Source organism: Lipotes vexillifer, unplaced genomic scaffold (assembly GCF_000442215.2).
Source record: "Lipotes vexillifer unplaced genomic scaffold, Lipotes_vexillifer_v1.1 scaffold120, whole genome shotgun sequence".
NCBI lineage: Eukaryota > Metazoa > Chordata > Mammalia > Artiodactyla > Lipotidae > Lipotes > Lipotes vexillifer.
The window spans coordinates 1,254,258-1,272,414 of NW_006791240.1; the positions used below are offsets into that span (position 1 = coordinate 1,254,258).

Below are 18,157 nucleotides of genomic sequence, written 5' to 3' on the forward strand. Positions count from 1 at the left end.
GAAAGTGGTGGTAAGGAGTGCAGAGATTTCGGCCTCCACCCTGTATGCGCTGGTCAAGTTGCTTATCATCTTTATGTCTCCTCATCTATAAAATAATACTGCTTGCCTCACAGAGTTATCCTGAGAGTTAAATGAGATAATATGTGTGTGTGTGTGTGTGTGTGTGTGTGTGTGTGTGTGTGTATCTATGCATATATGTGTATATATTGGGTTGGCCAAAAAGTTCATTCGGGTTTCCCTGTAAGATGTTACGGAAAACTCAAATGGACTTTTTGGCCAACCCAGTATATCAGTATAAAAGGTTTAAGTGCGTTAACTAGTCCATAGAAAATAAGTCTTCAATAAACTGAGATGCACGCCTGATGAATACTTAGTAAACGCAGGCTTTTTGTTGTTGCTTTTTGTTTTGTTTTTTTTTAAGCTGAGTATCGCTATGGCTGTTTTCCTGGGAGTGCACTTTCTCTTTTTCTTTATGTTCCATTGGCTTGGTAAGATTAGAGTCCCCGAAGTAAAACTGTGAGTACTGTGTTTGCTTTCCCATTGGCTCATTTCTTCCCAACCTGCATAGCCTTCAGGAGTGACGTAAAGACGTAAAGTGATGTAGAAAGTGGGCAAAGAAAACATTATGTTCACAAAGCCTGTTTTCCAGTCAACTCCTAGGGGATCCCATGCCTTATTCGTTGTGGATTCTGCCTCTGCCCACAGTTCTTTAGCCCTTGCCTGTTTCAGAGCCCTTCCTATTAGAGGCACTGGCGGGGCAGTGCAGTGCCAGGAGGCCCAGGCATCGGGCTCATTCAGCAAAGACAGGACCATAGAATGCAAGCAAATTAAAGCATTCTCAGTGCTTCCTCCTTCAATCTGCCCCCAAAAAACCAAAAAACAAAACATAGGTGTGTGCGTGTGTGTGCATGCGTGTGTTTTAGATGGAGTCACCAAATACATGTCAAAGGCAACACACAAATTAGTGCAGCATGAGTTCTGTGACATTTGGTAAAGGTCTTTGGAGAAGATGACAAAACAAGGAGCTTCCCAGTTCCATGGCCCCTAAGGTTTGGTGCAAACACTGTGTGTGAAAAATCACCAAACATGTACCTCCACTGAATTTTATGAGGGTCGACTTATTACCCCTGTTACCTGGTAGTCTCCAGGCTTTAGAAGAGTCCTTGTCATTTTGATTTTTTAGACAGTCACTGGGTTTGTTGCCCCCAGAGGCACTTCGTTATGATTCAGTGTAAAGCCCTGAAAGGACTCGGCTTCCGGGAGTTAGGGGTGGGCTGAGGGCTGCAGTGGTTCCGCGTTGGCATGAGGCTGAATTGACACCTTTGATGTAGCCTAAGACAGAACCCGCACCTCCCACTGCTGCTCGGAAGACGTCAGCCTTACGCAGAAAAGGCATCTGCTAAGGAATCCTGCTTCTCATTCAGCCTGCTCTGGGAGCAGCCTTAGCTATCGTTAACTAATCCAACTGCTTCCCTCCTCCCCTGCGGTGCTGGGCTTAGTGCTAAGAAGGGATTTCGCCTCTTGCTCTTGTCAGGTTAGGCACTGAGACTGTGTCCATGTTAGAACTCATAGAAGGTAAGTTAAATGCATGACCCCTCTCCCTCACGGAAAGATGTTTATTTTGCGCCCTGGAGGACATTTGTGTCTCATTGCTAATCCTGCTTGGTTGCTGTGGATGTAAAACATGTAAAAATGTTGACATTTTTACAGGCAAAATAGTGGCGATCTGATACATCTTTACAAAGTCATGTCTTTAAGTGTTTTATCAGTTCTTAGAGGTGTTGTTACTCAGAGAAAAGAATGGCTTACGTGAGTTCTATGGCTTTGATTCCTTTTAGGGATAATATTTAAAAGTCTTGAGAGTCAGGTTGATTCTCGTGATGTAAACCTATTAAAAAGCAGCTTTTGTTTTCGACAGCAGTACAGACTAACAGTGAGGAGTTCCTGAGTGTCTGTGCCAGTTACTTTGTCTTGCTGGAGGCAGGTTCTTCTGAGTTAGGCTGGGGGATGCATAGGGTGCAAGTGGATGTGGGAACTTCTAGAAGTGAGTTCTTAACTCTAAAAAGACAGTGATCTGTTTTCACAAGACACTGGGACTATCACTTGTGAGCTGTGCTAATATTGACTCTCACTGGGTTTTACTGGGAAGCTAAACTAAAGAAGGAAGCATGAAGTCCATTGAAAATGTCTCAGAACTGCATGCCTCAAATCTCCGTGGGCACAGCTAAGAGCATCATTCATAAATTCATCAGGAAAGTTGTGCAGAGTACATTATTATTCTTTTTAATGTAACCTGCTGCTATATTCAACACTGGATTAACAATGCAGTGAGTTTCTGAAGGTTTCTCCCAGAAGCTATTTCTCAGCACTATAGATAAAAAGGTATCTGGAATTTTAGCAAATGTCCCTATTTAATTGTTTGTTGCTCTGAGAAGATGATTTGTCATGAGAATTCTTTAATAAGCCACTTTTTCACTCTGTGGTTCTCTGTGTTTCTAGTTAATGGAACCCCTGGGAGTCAGCTCTCTACTCCGCGCTCGGGCAAGTCTCCAAGCCCATCACCCACCAGCCCTGGAAGCCTGCGGAAGCAGAGGGTAAGGAAATGAGCAAGCTCCTTGTTTAAGACCTGTCCATGTCTCGGTGCAGATGGCACAGGTGTCAGCAAATAGCCCTCTCATGATAGCGCTGCTTGTCTCTAAGAAAGAACCAGGCAAGGGCAGGAGGTGACCGACCTTGGGTCGCTTATTATGGCTGCGGTTTCTCTTAGCTAGGACTCGGGGCTTTAAATTTCCCTGTAAACTTGTCCTGATCTTAATTCCAGGAAGAATAAATAGACAGTTGCTGCTTCACTTTGAAATACCTCACTCTTTTTGTCTCGAGTGCACAAAGATGTTAATGGCATGGGATTGTAAGCTTCCTTAGCTGAAATGAGTTTCATTAGAGACATCATCACTGGTCACCAGCCTTCCTTAAGAAAGAAAAGGAAAAATGCCTGGATTGGAGGTGGGCAGGCCCTGGTGGGAGTTGCTTTAGGGCAAAGGATGGTGGTCCAGAGCCCCTGAGGGGTTGTGCTGCAGAGATGGTTGCATGTGACCTGTGTTTTTGTGAATGAAACCCACACCGAGCACCTTCTCTTTCATCATGACCTGCATTTATCATTGAGCTTCTTGTGTAATAATGGAGAAGTTGATTGAGCTTGGAGACCAAAGTCAAAAAAGTTACCGGAAACAGTGTTCGTTTCTCTACGCTAAGGAAGGGGGTGGGATTAGCTTTTCTTTCAGGATGTGTTCAGAACGCCTCACAACCTCTGCGGTTTGTCTTTCCCAGTAAGACCAAGGCAAGAATCAAAGGAGTGGGATGGGGAGGAGGGGCATGGCTCAGTGGAGGCAACAGGAGGCCTTTCATTGGCCTGATTTCAAAGGCAAGGTGCGGAGGGAGGTTTCAGGACATTTTAAGAAGCTAGGGCTCTTTGGCAGCTTTAGAACTCAAAGATTGGGTTCATGAATTTCATTTCTTGTACTGTATGCTTTAAAATGAGACTTTAGGGCTTCCCTGGTGACGCAGTGGTTGAGAGTCCGCCTGCCGATGCAGGGGACACGGGTTCGTGCCCCGGTCCGGGAAGATCCCACATGCCGCGGAGCGTTTGGGCCCGTGAGCCACGGCCGCTAAGCCTGCGCGTCCGGAGCCTGTGCTCCGCAACGGGAGAGGCCACAACAGTGAGAGGCCTGCGTACCGCAAAAAAAAAAAAAAGAAAAAGAGACTTTATGTTCCGTACATTTAAACTGCCTCCAAGAGGGAAGCTTCTCTTTGCAAGCCTCCTGCCGAGGTTGTGTCCACACACCCTCTGGGGGGTGGGGGGTGAATGAGTCAGCCCCCAGTCCCCTTTGCAGCCTGGCCCACCACTTAGCAGGTAGTACTGTCCTGCTCGCTCCACTGAACCGCCTGGCATCAGGTCCAGCTGGTTTTGATTATTGCATGAGGCCTGGAGCTGGGCACCAGCTCCTCCATTAAATGGCTGTGTTATCTTTGATAAGTCTGTTATCCTTTCCCGGCTTTAGTCAAAACAAAACAAAATAAAAGGCTCTTTCCAGATAGAAAACCCAATAATGAGACTCCATTTCCAGCTGAGTGTTTTCACTATGGTTTCTTCATGGCCACAGTCTAATCTGGCATTTTAAAGTACAGGAATCATTAGTGAACTACCAGAAGAATGGGCCAAGTTCATTTAATCTCCTAAATGTCTGTGGTTGAGTGGAGGAAGGGCTAGTGGAGTGAGTGATGCTTTTCTTATAAATGTTACCCAGTGAGGCCCCCATCTATAGAGGTAGCCATTAGAAATAGGGCAGATTGGGAAGTTCCCTGGTGGTCCAGTGGTTAAGACTTTCTTTGCTTTCCAATGCAGGGGGTATGGGTTCGATCCCTAGTTGGGGAATTAAGGTCCCACATGCCGTGTGGCCAAAAAACCAAAACATGAAAGAGGCAATATTGTAACAAATTCAATAAAGACTTAAAAAGAAAAAGAAATAGGACAGATAGGGCCCTCTTACATAGAATAGTCTCTCTTTTGAGGTGTATACTTTGGAGACTACGCCTGGCGTAGAAATCCCTATTCATCCTTTGGGCTAATTAAATTAGATTCAGGATTTAGCTCACGCTTCTTGTTGAGATTAGATTAGAATGAGTGAGACTCCCTGCTACAGATCTGAGCTTCCCTCCTGCTGGCTTATGGTGGAGACTTCCACCTTGGGGATGTAAAGCGCTTGGCTCAACTGTCCCTTTGTTGGCAGAATGAGGCTAGAATTTGCTTCTTCTGCCCTCTGTGTTTCCTGCTTCACTATGATTTTGTCCAACTGAGGCAGAAAATTTCCATCCAGCTCCTAGCAGCTGTGTGGCCAATGGCTTACGTAATTAACACGGCCAGCGCTTGGGAAATGATTATAAGGGCTGGTTCTCTTGTAGATTCTTCATTTTGTCATTTAAACTACCAGTGCAAGCTCCGTACTTGACAGGGAAAAACAATCTCGTTTGTTTTAAGGAGACAAAAGGTTTATCATCATCTGAAAACATTTATTAAACACATGTTGTGAGCAGAGCACCGGATAGTTTAGAGATGGTTCAGTTTCCAGGCTTTTGAATTGAGGCCGTAAATGAACATCCTCCATCCATGTACCATGTCAATGAGTAGAAACATTCCCAGCTGCTTTAGTGAGAGGAGCTTTCATCTTGGTGTGGAGGCAACTGCATCAAATAATCCCTCCCAGTTAAAATGAGCCTAGGATATCCCTAAAAACGGATCCTGTTTCAAATTTGGTTAATATTCTTCTCAAATGGCTATACTCCTATGCAGGAAATACTGAAATAAGTGAAAGATGGCAAGTGCTAAAAGAAGACACGTCAAAGAATAAATTAACTCTTTTTATTGCAAATTGGAAAACAGTAGGTACTTCTCTTTTTCTTTCTGTGTTGCCTAGCAACATGGCCAGGAAAATGAGTGGGCGGCCTCTCCCTGCAACACACACTCACACTTGCTACCTCATTTTGAAACACAGGAATATAAGCTGCTTTTTTTTTTACGGAATATTGAGACATTTGACCACTTCTTCACAAACAAGAAAATCTGTATTTTTATTTATGTTAATTATGATGGTTTAATCAGCTTTTTTCCTTCCCTTAATATTTTTGTTACCTCTTTTGGTATTTTAGAATAGTCCTATACAATAGGAGTCTGCATGCCAGATATTTTTCTTCTTGAAAGCGCTGATGGCAGTGTACCAAGCAACTGCCCTATTTTTGCAAAACGCTGTTATTTAAATTGCTGTCTAGAAGCGTTTGGTCACAGATGCAGATCCGGGAGGATCTTTTCCATCCATGAACTTTCTGGGGTCCCATTTCTTAATACATTAGGAAGAAAAGTGTTGTATTGTGTAGGTCGAATGAAGCTCCCCATGATACTCCCACATGGCTGACTTTTGTAGATTATCTGATCAGTCAGATGAAGTGAAGAGTGGGTGGTTCAAAATAGAAAAGAAGCCAGGATTCTAGACACTCTCTGCAGATCTGAGCTCGTTGCCTGGTGACCAGCAGAGGGATCTCATAGCAGAAAAGGGCGGAGGGAAGGAGAGGGAAGGTGATGGTTGAGTGGTTGGGGAACCGGGATAAACACAGGGAAGGGAGCAGGGAGGTCAAGTTCGCATTCTTTCTGTCTTCCAAACATACCATTTTGAAAAGGCAATGTTTATTGGGTGTATGCGGGGTGCAAATGCAGCCCTTGAGTTGCTGCTCTGGGGCCAGAATTTCCTGAATGCCAGCTGGGGCTCCTAATAAATTATTGCCTGAGGTAGTAAGCGCGTTCCTCTTCTACCCAGAATGGGAAGGAAACGTTCAAGGAAGAATTGCCTAGATACATAGTGGCAGAGTTGGTGTTGACAGACCTCAAGGGCCGTAGAACCCAACTGGACACAAAGGAAAGCAAAAGCTCATGAGCAGATCAAGCCAATAAGGCAGAATAAGCACCCTTTTCATCTATTTAGATGGTTTCATGATCTTTCCTCTTACCCAAATTTGACGACTCTAAAGGGTTCAATGACATCAGAAACCAAGGATGCCCATTCAGTGTTGTTCCACTCCTAAGAGAGCCACAGGGCACCTAAGAAAGCCAAGTAAACAAATCTATACTGCCCTTCATCTTACAGGACCTGTATCGCCCCCTCTCTTCGGATGATTTGGATTCAGTAGGAGACTCAGTGTAAAAGAGACAATGGAGCAGTGTATATGGTTTGTGGTTGGGTGAAGGTTTCACGTTTCCTAAGCAAAAGTCTAACAGCAAAATACACAAAAGAGTTTTGCATACCTTGAAATTATGAAGCCTAAATCATATAGAAGGAAATATCCAGGCATTTTATATTAATCCTTGAAAGAGATATTTTTTTTATATCTCCTACGTTGATTTGACTGAGGGAGCTTGAACACATACTGGCTCAATTGGTGAGGTTTTTGTGCCAGGCCTGGCTCTGGATGAATTTCATTTATGGGCCCGATCTTAGTTTCAGAACATGCTAATGGTGTAGCAAGACCATCATAATTTCTGTAGACGGGGTTTTCATTTTGATCATAAGTAAACATGTAGATACAAGTTTTCTGTACAACTCTGTACAGATTTTCTGGCTAAGCAGATTCAAATGCCACTAGCAGACATTTTTTCTTAAAGTTATATTCTTCTTAAACTTTACATTGCTGATTTTAAAGTACTTTTATTGCAAAATAATCAAAATATTCAAGTAGGGTTCTTCTTCCTGGACAATATTCAGAGCTACTTGCCATTTTGTGGCTTAGTCTAGGTGAGGAAAAACACCCATGTCAAAGACATATCTCACGAAGACTCTCTTGTTAAGCATAGGAACTTTCCTTATTTTTGTTGTACAAAGTAAATTTTACTTTTTAAACTTATCTTTCATTGAAAACAGCATAAGTGTAGCTTAAACATGAAGAATTTGTTCAATGGCATTGCTATAAATTATATAATTCCTCCCTATAACCATATATATAATTTTTCAAATATGTAAATGCTGAAGCTAGGAAGCTTTTTTTAAAAAAACATACAGACCTAAAAAATTGTGTCTGGACTTATTCCAAAAAACCAATTTGAAAAGCAAAATTCTTTTAAATGTTGCTACATAAATCAGGTCCCAAATATCCAAATCTCTACTCTGATAAATCCTGGATCTTACTGGTATTTTGGAAATTTTCATATGCAAAACTCCTTTGTGTTAAACTAAGTAAGTCTATGATTATAACCTATTGTTAAACATTAACCTACTAATTCTGCTTTCCTAGTCCTCTGTTTAAAAATTATAGTCAGCTTTGCTTAAACATAAAACAATTATTTTTAATCTGAATGTTAAGAACTAATTTAATGTGTATGGTCTGTTGTATTTAAGCCATACCCTAGTGATCATTTAGTTTTACTAGTTCAAACACTAACAATTTAAGACTTGTGTAGCATGGTTTTGATATTTTACAGGCTTGACATATCTCAGTAGGTGATAAATTAAAAATGTATGATGCCACTTGGAGGCTTTTACTTGGGGTTTTTTTTTTTTCAAATTTTACTTGAAGATTGAATTTAAAAACAAAATGTGTGATTCAAAGTGGAGAGAATTTCAGTTCTCATATACTGTTTTAAATGTTATCCATTTATCTCCTTGATAAATTGCTCAACTATCAAATTTTACCATCTGGTTTATAGTTACATATGTTACTATCTCACTTTCCAAGTGAATAAAATATTCCAACCATAAGAAGAAGAAGGAACAAAACCAGTACAGGCAGCCTAACAGCATTTGAAAACTTAGCCTTATAAAAATTAGTGCCTCATTATCCTGTCTGTTGCAGAGAAAGACACTTCTCTGGCAGGTTATTTGAGAACTGCAAACTGAACCATTCCATCTTGAAAGAACAGTTCATAATACCTGTTCCAGACTTCAGATTTTAAAACTGTTTCCAATAGAAATGAACAGAGACTCCTGCTGAGATCAAAAGGCTGCTTTGTTTTAGCTGAAACAGTAAACATCTGTGAGGTTGCCTATGCTGGTGTCTGTTCTAGTTATGTCTTTGTAAGATGCATTACTTAATACAGTTGAGTCCATAAAAGATTAGTATGTATTTGACTGAACTGTCAAAAATGCAAAGAAAGCAGTGGAACAGTTAACCTAAATCTGGTGGGGTCAGATGGTCCAGAACAAAAAATAAATTCCAATAATTTTAACTTCCCTGAACTGTCAATCTTATGGACAACTACTGCTTAGAAAGGTCCAATAAACGCTATTTGTTCTGGATAAGTGGCAGATATTGCCAATTGATATGAAGCCCAGGGCTTTGTTTAGACATGGCAAAAAGAAACTGGACTTGTACTAATTGCCGATAGATATCATGGCCAACTTTCCATTCAAGCAGTTCCGAGGGAAATGCTATTCCACAGCATTTAATCTTTTGAACATATGACTTTTATTAAACGACTGTTCAGGGGCAATATATATCATTTACTTTTGAAACTAAAATCCCTCAGAGATTGAAACAGCACACCATTTATAGACTTTGAGATCTCTTCCTGTGCAGAGCATAATTCCATTATACTAAAGCAGAAATTTTTAAAAAAATCCTTAGCAACAAACCAGAAGTTTTCAGTTTATTGGTGGAACCGAATTGATGATTTATAGGCACTTAAGATTTACTTACTTATAGAATTCTTTAAAAAAAAAATTAGACACTGAATTTTTAAATTGTTCTACTGGGCAGAAGAGACCTCCAGCAAAAGCAATACATTTTTGTCCTTATGGTAGACCTTAAATGTTCTGTGAAGACATTGCACTCTAGGAAAAATTTGGTCATTGGCGCTTTCATTTTCACCTTTAGACATCCTTGAGAACGATACAATAAACGTATCCCTGCTTTCAGCATTTTAGAAATGCAAAACCTAATTATATATCAAGTATAAACTTCAGTGTGAACTCGAAAGACTGGTTCTGAAAGCCACGTGGTTTGTTTCTTCTTTGTCTTGCTTAATTACGTGGGGTGAGGCAGGAGTTCCCAGTGTTTTCATACTGTCATAGACTTGTGAGACGTGGCAGGTCCACGCCCATCTATACACATCCCTGTGTTCTTATATTGGCTCATCTAAATATTAAAAATATCAAATGCTATCTTCTAAAAACATTTTGAACCAGAATTCATGTGCCACATGTGTTTCCTGTGTTAACCAGCAGGGGTATTTTGGTTGCATCCACTGCAGATCTGTACATGGTTTTTTGTTTGTTTTTTTTTTTCTTTAAAGTAATGAAATCTAAAAGCCACATTTCTTAATACAAATGAATGAATATATAGAATAATATCCTTAAAAAATAATTCCATATATTTTAGCTATTGGACTACTAAATTTTTTATATGTGGCCATGTATCTACCCAGGTGTGTAGGTGTTTACGTAAATTTGCAGGGCTCAGTGTGTATATGGGTGTGCTTATGTAAGTATTTGTTTATGTTTATAGACCATAAACAGTAGAGTATGGTATTTGTGACACAGCCTTATAAGTTACTGGCTCTTGTGGAATTGTATGTAAAACCTTTCATGTCATAAATCATTACCCATGACATATTAATTGAGGCATATTTAACTTCAAAAGTAGTTTGCTAAACTAGTATGGCAAAACGGTTCCAAATAATAGGCAGATGTACTGATTTATTTTAAACAATTTGGAATCCAGTTAAACAAAAATTTCAAATTCAGATAAATCCAATATTGTGTTAACTATTAAATATAAGCATACTTTAATGCTTATATTGTTATGTCCTGATATTCTATTATTAAAATGATTATATACTATCAGTGATGTTTCTCTAATGTGTATGACATGTGGTGATTGTCAGTATTCACTAAAAAAAGGAAGTATTGATTTATAGGGTTGTGAGTAGGTGAGTAATTATATTGAAACATAAATCGAAGAGAATCCAAACTGTGTTTGATTTGAAGTAAGTTGAATTGCAAAGCCAGATAACCTGTAAGGCAGTTTTGTGTGTTCTTTCAAAACACGATTCTAAAGTATTGATGTATTTTCAGTAGTAACCCTACTATACTTCCTGTATGTGTGTATAACAAATATACACACTCCTGAAAATGTTAATTGAATGAATATATTGGGAATGAACTTTTTGGCCAACCCAATACTGTATATACATACATTTCCTATTTATGCGTATTTGCATTAGCCTGGCTAGCATCTCTAACTGTGCATGTCAGTGACAACGATATCCCACAGAATTATAGTGTGAAAATTAGAGCTATATTGAATTCGAAATACCAATTGCCTAATGCAGTTTGTTATACTGTCAGCTGAAAAATATTTGTAACTTTGTGCCTGTAATGCATGTGGAAAAGATAGGAAATCTGAGGCCCTAGCTGTAATTTTTCAGGGTGCATGATATATAGTGTCTTTAAAATGTGGTTCATTTTAGTAAAGACGATGGATAAATTCCAAGATAGTATAAATGATGCATGTAATACATGGGTGTTTGTATTATATATGGCCACAAAATGGTTTTGAAGCCAGGGTAGTAGGTATCTGAAAGGTCATAGGCAAAGAACTATGAAAGTTAATTTTCTTGTGATGTGTTTCTTTGAGTTTATATTCATCAGCAAGCAAGGAATTGAGTTTATTTGTTCTAAGGACATTTTACTTTGAAATACACTATGAATGTTGTAAATTTGGATAAAATTTTTGTAGAGAGGTTGACATATTTCCTGCTTACATTTTGAGTTGCTCGGGTGTGTATTCTCTTAAAAAAAGCATTTGGTGTTAAAATGTTTTAAACAGCAACATGTTTTAAAAATCCATCAGTTGAGGCCATCAGCAGAGTTTTACAGAGCGAAATGATGAAATGTTTCATTGACCTACACAATTTTGAAAGTTCCATCACTTTGTACTGTGGCTTCACTGTAAAATGTTGTGCCTTGTGTTTCACACTGGACCATGTTATTCCCCTCAAAGTTTTGTGACACTTACCACCTTAAAAGTAACTATAATAAACAGGAAAAACTACCTATGTTGTTCAGTGAGTTTCTTTCAGAAAACTTGATAAGTAGACATTGAAATTGAAATGACTGTGTGGGGTAAGGGTTACATTCATAATCATATTTATGGTGTTTTATGATGTAATTAGCATCATCAGATGATACCTGAGATACTGCAGAATGACATCGCATGACATATAAAGTATAAAATACTGACAATAACAATGAAATAAGAATATTTGTTGAAGAATTCTGTTTTAGTTGGTTATATTAAAATCATTAATACACTTTCCTCTCAGGGTTGCATTAATGGTGAATATGTCAAACAAATTGGCAACTGGTTGAAAAAAAGAAATTTTAACCATAGTAACTTCCTCCTGGGCATGAAGGCATTTTTCCCAAGGTCATCTAATTTGCAGGGAGAAAAAATGTGCATGTGTATATAGGTGCATGTGTGTGTATGAAAGGTATTTTAAAAGCGCTAAATAAATAAATATATCATAAAATAACTATAATAACAAACTTGATTACCCAACTTTAATATAGAACAAAGATCCATAATCTGTTTCATTCTTAATATGGTACATAAGGGAGAATAGAAAATTCTACTGGCCTGGTTAGAAAAAAATTTTTACATTAACATTATTGTAGAAGTCTAAAATTCTGGTTTTAAATCTAACATTTTTACTAGGTTCATTTTAACCTTAAAATTATAGTTTGCTTTAATTGGTTCTCTTTATTATTTCCATGATAACCTAACTATAGTCTGTACTCAAAGCAATAATGGTACAGCTGGAAGGAATGTTTACAAGTTTATAAAATTCCAAATTGTGCTTCTACTTTCTGAATATTATAGACTTCAAAGTGAAAGGGAGCAGGTGCCTGAAAGAGTAGTGCTGGGAATCCAAACTGAGGAGTAAATCATGGAGGGAATTATTTTATTGAGAGGAGATTCCCCTTCCAAACTATGATTTCACAGCGAGGAGCTCCTAAGAGGAGACCTGGTGCCCACCAAGACAAATGGTTGAGATTCTAAATGTACAGATCCTGGCTTTAAGTGAGCATAGTGATTAGACGGTAGCAGCAAAGCAGACTGCCCCATACAACAGAGTCATAGCTAAACGTGTTTATTTTTGATATCTTGGCTCCGTGGTTTCACTAACATAGATTTAATGCCAGTATTCCCATTTTCCTTTTCTCTTCCTCTAAGTAAACCTATTTTATGAATGACAGTTCTACAGTCCTTTTAAAACTTTGACCAAATGTTTATAACTTTTTATGCGTTTCAGTATTAGTGAGTTATGCACGTGTTTGCTATGCCGTAAACTTTAGGTTATGCATACTATGGAGAATGCAGACAAGGGAATTAGGACAAAGGAATTACTTTTGTGCCTTGCTTCAGGTAATGGAGCCTTATTAGTTATTGTAGATTGATGTCACCAACTTATTTTTCTCTACCCACTTGGAAAGTAAATGATATATGTTTTTTCTATATACACAGAGTCCGTTGGATTTCAAGCTCTCTACACAAAAGGTTATGATTTAATTTTGTTATATGAGATCATCTTTAGACATTCTGTAGGCCTCAAGTCAGGATCACCAAGACAGTTATTTGAGTTTGTTAAGTACTTGTTGGTTGTGTTTCCTTTATAAAACTGATCCAGTTGATTTCTAAATTCTTTTACTGCCATTTTCCAAAAAAAAAAAAAAAAGTTAACAAAGTAATAACTGCATGCCAAGACAGGATGTGAAGTGGAAACAATGTAATTATCCAGACAAAGCTAAAGTTATCTGGTGAGATTTTTTTACCTTGATTACATCAGTTGGATCAATTGGATATTTTTGTAGTCATTATTCGGTGTGGACCCCAGCTGAGTGCCATTAATACAAGTGGCAGGAGGAACTCGTACCATTTTATGTTTGAAATGAACTGTTTTTTACTACATAGTCATCAGATACATCTTGGTAAAATGTGGTTAGAACTGTTATGTCAGCTTTCTCACTTACTTCAAAAAAGTGTGATATGTTCTCCATCTGTTACATGATCCAAAGCTAAATAGCTACACTTAGGATGTGTTCTTACTTAGGCCAGTGCTTTTATGAAGGTGTGCCATAAAAGCATCCAGGTGCCAGCAACCTGTCCACCTGGTTCCCATTAAATCTGCCTGGAAGCGATGACTTTTCAAATGTCAGAATATCTCTTAGAGCAGCTAATTGCATTAAATTCTAAAATAACTATGTTTTGCACTGTACATCCATATGCCTTGGAATTCGCATACTGACTGAAGCAAACACAAAATCTTATCATCGTGTATCCTATAAAATGGTTTATCTTCTCAGAAAAACCAAATAAGTAAATTGATTTCATTTATAAGCATATGCAAAAATATAAGTGGGCCTTTTAGCTTCTGTAGGTCATAGACAGAGGTTGATTCATCTCATTGGGTTAATTCTAAAGAACAAGAACCTACACATTTTCCCTTTAGTATTTTCAAAATCCTTCAATCAGACTTATGGGCAATAATCAAAATGTTCCCACGCCTTCTAAGGTAGTACATTTAGGAGTAGTTACCAGGGTACTCAAAGGGCTGTGGTGATTACTGAATGACTTCAACTGGGAGAGACAGCAAAAATGTTAAGTGACTAAATCAGAATCCAAAAATAACGGGCTAGAAGGATATGAATGTAATAAATATGACATTAACATGAGTAAATGAGAAGTCTTAGACTTGATCCAAAATGCCAACCTCTCAAATACAGAATAAGGATATCTAACACACTGTGAGCTCAGTGTAGGCTTAAAAGTTATGTGGTTACTGTTAAGCCAATATGATCTTAAAGTGCATTAATATTCTATTCACAAGGAAGAAAGCTCTACCCTTCTCTCTGTGCTGGTCAGGGTACACCTAGAATATTGCATTTGTTTTGAGCACCAGCATTAACCAGAGAAATTGACAACTGGAGGGTCAAGGGGTCACGGGGCCCTGTCTGATGACTGGCAACCCAGAAAACTGGGATTATTGAAATTGAAAAAGAGAAGACAGAGAAGGGGCCAAGTATCTCTTTCCAAATATCGGAAACATTGTCCTGTTGGGAAATGCACTGTACTGGGTGGCTCCAGAGGTGAGAGCTAAGAACAACAAATAGGAGAGGTAGAGGGGCATCATTTGAACATAACTTAAGGAAGAAATTTCTTTGCCTCATTAACAGTTAGGGGGCTGCCTTAGGAAGTAATGTGTTCAGTATTGGAGGTGTTTGGACAGAGGCCATTTGACCACATGCCTGGGATTTTTGTAGTGGGCATTTGGTCCCTCAGTGGAAGTAGGGTAGAACAGGTAATATTTAAGGTCCACTTCAGTCCCTGAAATTGGTTGAATCCATAAATGGTCATTGTCTTGGAAAAGTGTATAGTGTTAACTATCTTATTTCTTTGGGGAAAAGAAGAGATAACACCGTTAGAAATTTAATACATTTATTTTACGTCATTCGAGCATAGTAAATAAAATGAGAACTTTCCATTTTCAGAGTACCGTGTTTGTAATTAAATGTTTTTCTCTTACAATTGTCTGTTACCTTCAGACAGTATGAAATTCGAAATGACTTGGAGTATGTTTTCAAACCTAAAGTTGAAAATAAGCAATTTTAAACATAAGCAGACTTGTGTTAACCCTACTTTTTTTTTTTTAACCAGAGCCTAAAAAACCTGAAGGGTTTTTTGTTCATAAGGCAGAGAAAAACACAGCTGGCACTATGGCCAGCTTTCAGGGCATCAGACATTTGGTGGCACGATTGAAAATGCAATTCATTAGTTGATAAGGCAGTTTAGTGAATAATAACCAGCAAGTTTATTAAACATTACAGTTTAAAAGATGTTTTTGTATTATTTGGGTCAGAATTCTGTATTGAGTATCTGATGTTCTTATTAAAAGAACAAGATTTTGGAATTGAGTCCATAAGTCGTGGACGTCTTTGCTAGGAAATACGCTACTAGTCTATTAATTTGAATGCTTGATTCTGAAAGAATGTGTCTTTGTATTCTAAAATCTAAAACGCCATATGACAGGACAGCACCTGCCATCCCAAACCACAGTGTGTCTGCATTATTAAACACCATTTGTGATGCTGCTGGAAGAAATTCAAGGATCAGAAGCCCCAGAAGAGAAAGTCTACATTTTAGACATTTCCTTACTGCTTTTCTGCTTGGAACACCGTTTGTCTACAGCACAAGCAATGACACAAGGGAAACACAAACCTTCTGGAAAACACAAACCTTCCCCTCAAATGCAGTAGCGTTAATGTTTCTTTTCTCCAGACCTCGACATTGTAAATCTGCCTTGTCTTAGCCATGTATTCCAATATTATAAATAGCAGGTTTTCACAAACAAACATCCGTAAAAGTCAGAAGAGCACACTTAGAGGCTCATACATTTATAGTGCCTTTGACAGAGTTGGTTATGACAGCACAGTTAGTGTCCCAGCAAGAAAAACTCTGTTTCAGGGTCGCAATCTGAATCCTTTCTGGCCTGCCACAGGACAAATGCGTGCTTCTGGTCACAAAGGGAGTTTGAATGAGATATAAGGATGGAAACAGCTCAAGTCACCAGGCTGATGGATTGCGGGATTATTACAATACTGGAAAATAGAAGGCACATCATACAGACTAGGTGACCTTCAGGCATGTGGTATACTAGAGTAACCACAAAACTTCTAGAAAGTCCTATGAGGAAGCAGATGCATCAATGCCATGAATTTAACTTTTATTCCCATCGTGTCACCTGTCAGCTTTGATGAACTCGTCCCATGGAACGTGGTCATCTTAGCGCACCCAGGAGAATGTGCTATGGCAGTTGACTCAAATGACACTGCAGTGACTGAAGTAAAGTTTGCCCGATTATATTCATCCTTTGGGTGAAGACTAAAAGCTTTGAATTTCCTGATATTGTTGGGCGTAACGGCAAGATACTGTTGGGCACAATGACAGTACGTAAAACTTCTCTTCCTACTTACTTTGTGCACAGTTAAGGCTGGATGGAATGGGGAGGAGGTTGAAGGGAGACAGGTAAGCAGAGCAGAAGTAGGTCAACTTTGCTTCTCGCCACCTCTTCATTATTAATTCAACTACAGACGCTTTCTCCCTTCTCTCTGCTCCACAGACAGCCGGCACCATGAGCCCATGCCGCCCTTCACCGCCTCCAGGCTCCCATCAGGCCAACCAAGTGGATAAACCCAGGGAAACAGAAGGAGGATCTTTTAGGACAAGCTGTGTTCGCTATTTAGAAATAGCATTGAAATGTGCAAATTGCTTTCTCAAGGAATAGATAGAGGAATGGAAAGATTCATTGTTAAAATACTGCCTCGTGCGTGGCTGATCACAGTATTAAATATTTGGTATTGTTTCATCCTCTGAGCTTTGTAATATAGTTGTTACCCTGTTTGCTCTCATGGGTCTTGGGTCCAAATACACCCCAAATTTACAAAGGAATCACAGGCTTAGGCTTTCAGTTCTCTCTATGCCTCAGGAATAAAAGTAATAATAAGTCAATGTTTCTTGCTATGTAACATTTAACGTATCAATAACTTGCTTAGTGCTATGCCTTTATCTCAAAATGGAATTAAGAAACCCACTCTTCAACCTTTCTCCAAGGATGTGGCAAAGCTGAATATTTTTTAAAGGATATTCCATAAAAAACAAACTGAAGAAAAAATTTTTCTATGGTAAGAATAGAAAAAAAAAAAGAGATCAGAATGACCCCTTACCTGAAGCCTGTTTGCAGATGAGAGTGTGGAAGGGTGAGGTGAGATACCTCAAATCTGCCAAAGCTAAACAGTGCGCAAAAGTATGCTAATGTTGAGAAAAAGAAATACAAAGTCACGGAACATCCAAAGGACAGTGATGAGCCTGACTCAGTTAACGCCATCTGTTGTTGGGTAATAGGGTGGGGGGAGAGGTAGTCCCAAATGAATAGTCTAAGAGCCTCCCTTTCCGAGTGTTAAGACCAATTTCTCCCTGGTGGTGGGTATGGTTACCTCCCGAGATTCTGGGCTGGGCACGGCACCTGGAGACTCAGGTAGTGGGACCGAGGATGTTTATTCTCTGTTTCTGTTTCCCCCCCAGAGCTCTCAGCATGGCGGCTCCTCCACTTCACTTGCATCCACCAAAGTCTGCAGCTCAATGGACGAGAACGACGGACCTGGCGAAGGTGGTGAGCTTTGGACTTGGTGTCTGAGGAGAAGGCCCAGCTTGCACTTGGGCAGAGGATGGGCTGGCTAAATTTACACCCACCAGGAAACTGTCACCTCTCCAGCAGAATGAGCCTGAAGCAGCTTCAGAGGCTCATAGCAAGGGGGTAGGATTGAATGTGGCTCCCACCAGGGACGGTATCTACTCTCAGGGGCTGGGAAGAGGGAGTTAGCCTAATGTGGAGACGTTTCCCATCCTCTGAAGGTAGTAGCAACCTAACAAAGCCAGCTATTGCCCACTTGGCAAATAAAAGGGGGTAATTGTTGCCTTTGTTGTTCCAAATTCTGTTCACTTTTGGAACAAGAAACACATCTTTACTCTTTTTTTTTTTTTTTTTTTTTTTTTTTTTTTGGTT

At 39.2% G+C, this 18,157-nt stretch overlaps 1 protein-coding gene across 6 annotated transcripts in view; it reads left to right on the forward strand.

The window, feature by feature from the left end:
- Positions 1–18,157, forward strand: part of DCLK1 (doublecortin like kinase 1) — a 338,798-nt gene that overhangs the window by 260,451 nt on the left and 60,190 nt on the right. For 2 of the 6 annotated variants that reach the window (XM_007464246.1, XM_007464245.1), the window contains 2 exons: positions 2,500–2,594; positions 6,693–6,749. In XM_007464246.1, coding sequence (XP_007464308.1) covers positions 2,500–2,594; positions 6,693–6,749 — 152 coding nt within the window. Of the gene's footprint in view, positions 1–1,414; positions 1,576–2,499; positions 2,595–3,826; positions 3,830–6,692; positions 6,750–17,676; positions 17,762–18,157 lie in introns of those variants that run through there. The other 4 variants (XM_007464247.1, XM_007464244.1, XM_007464243.1 and 1 more) reach the window with 4 other exon arrangements.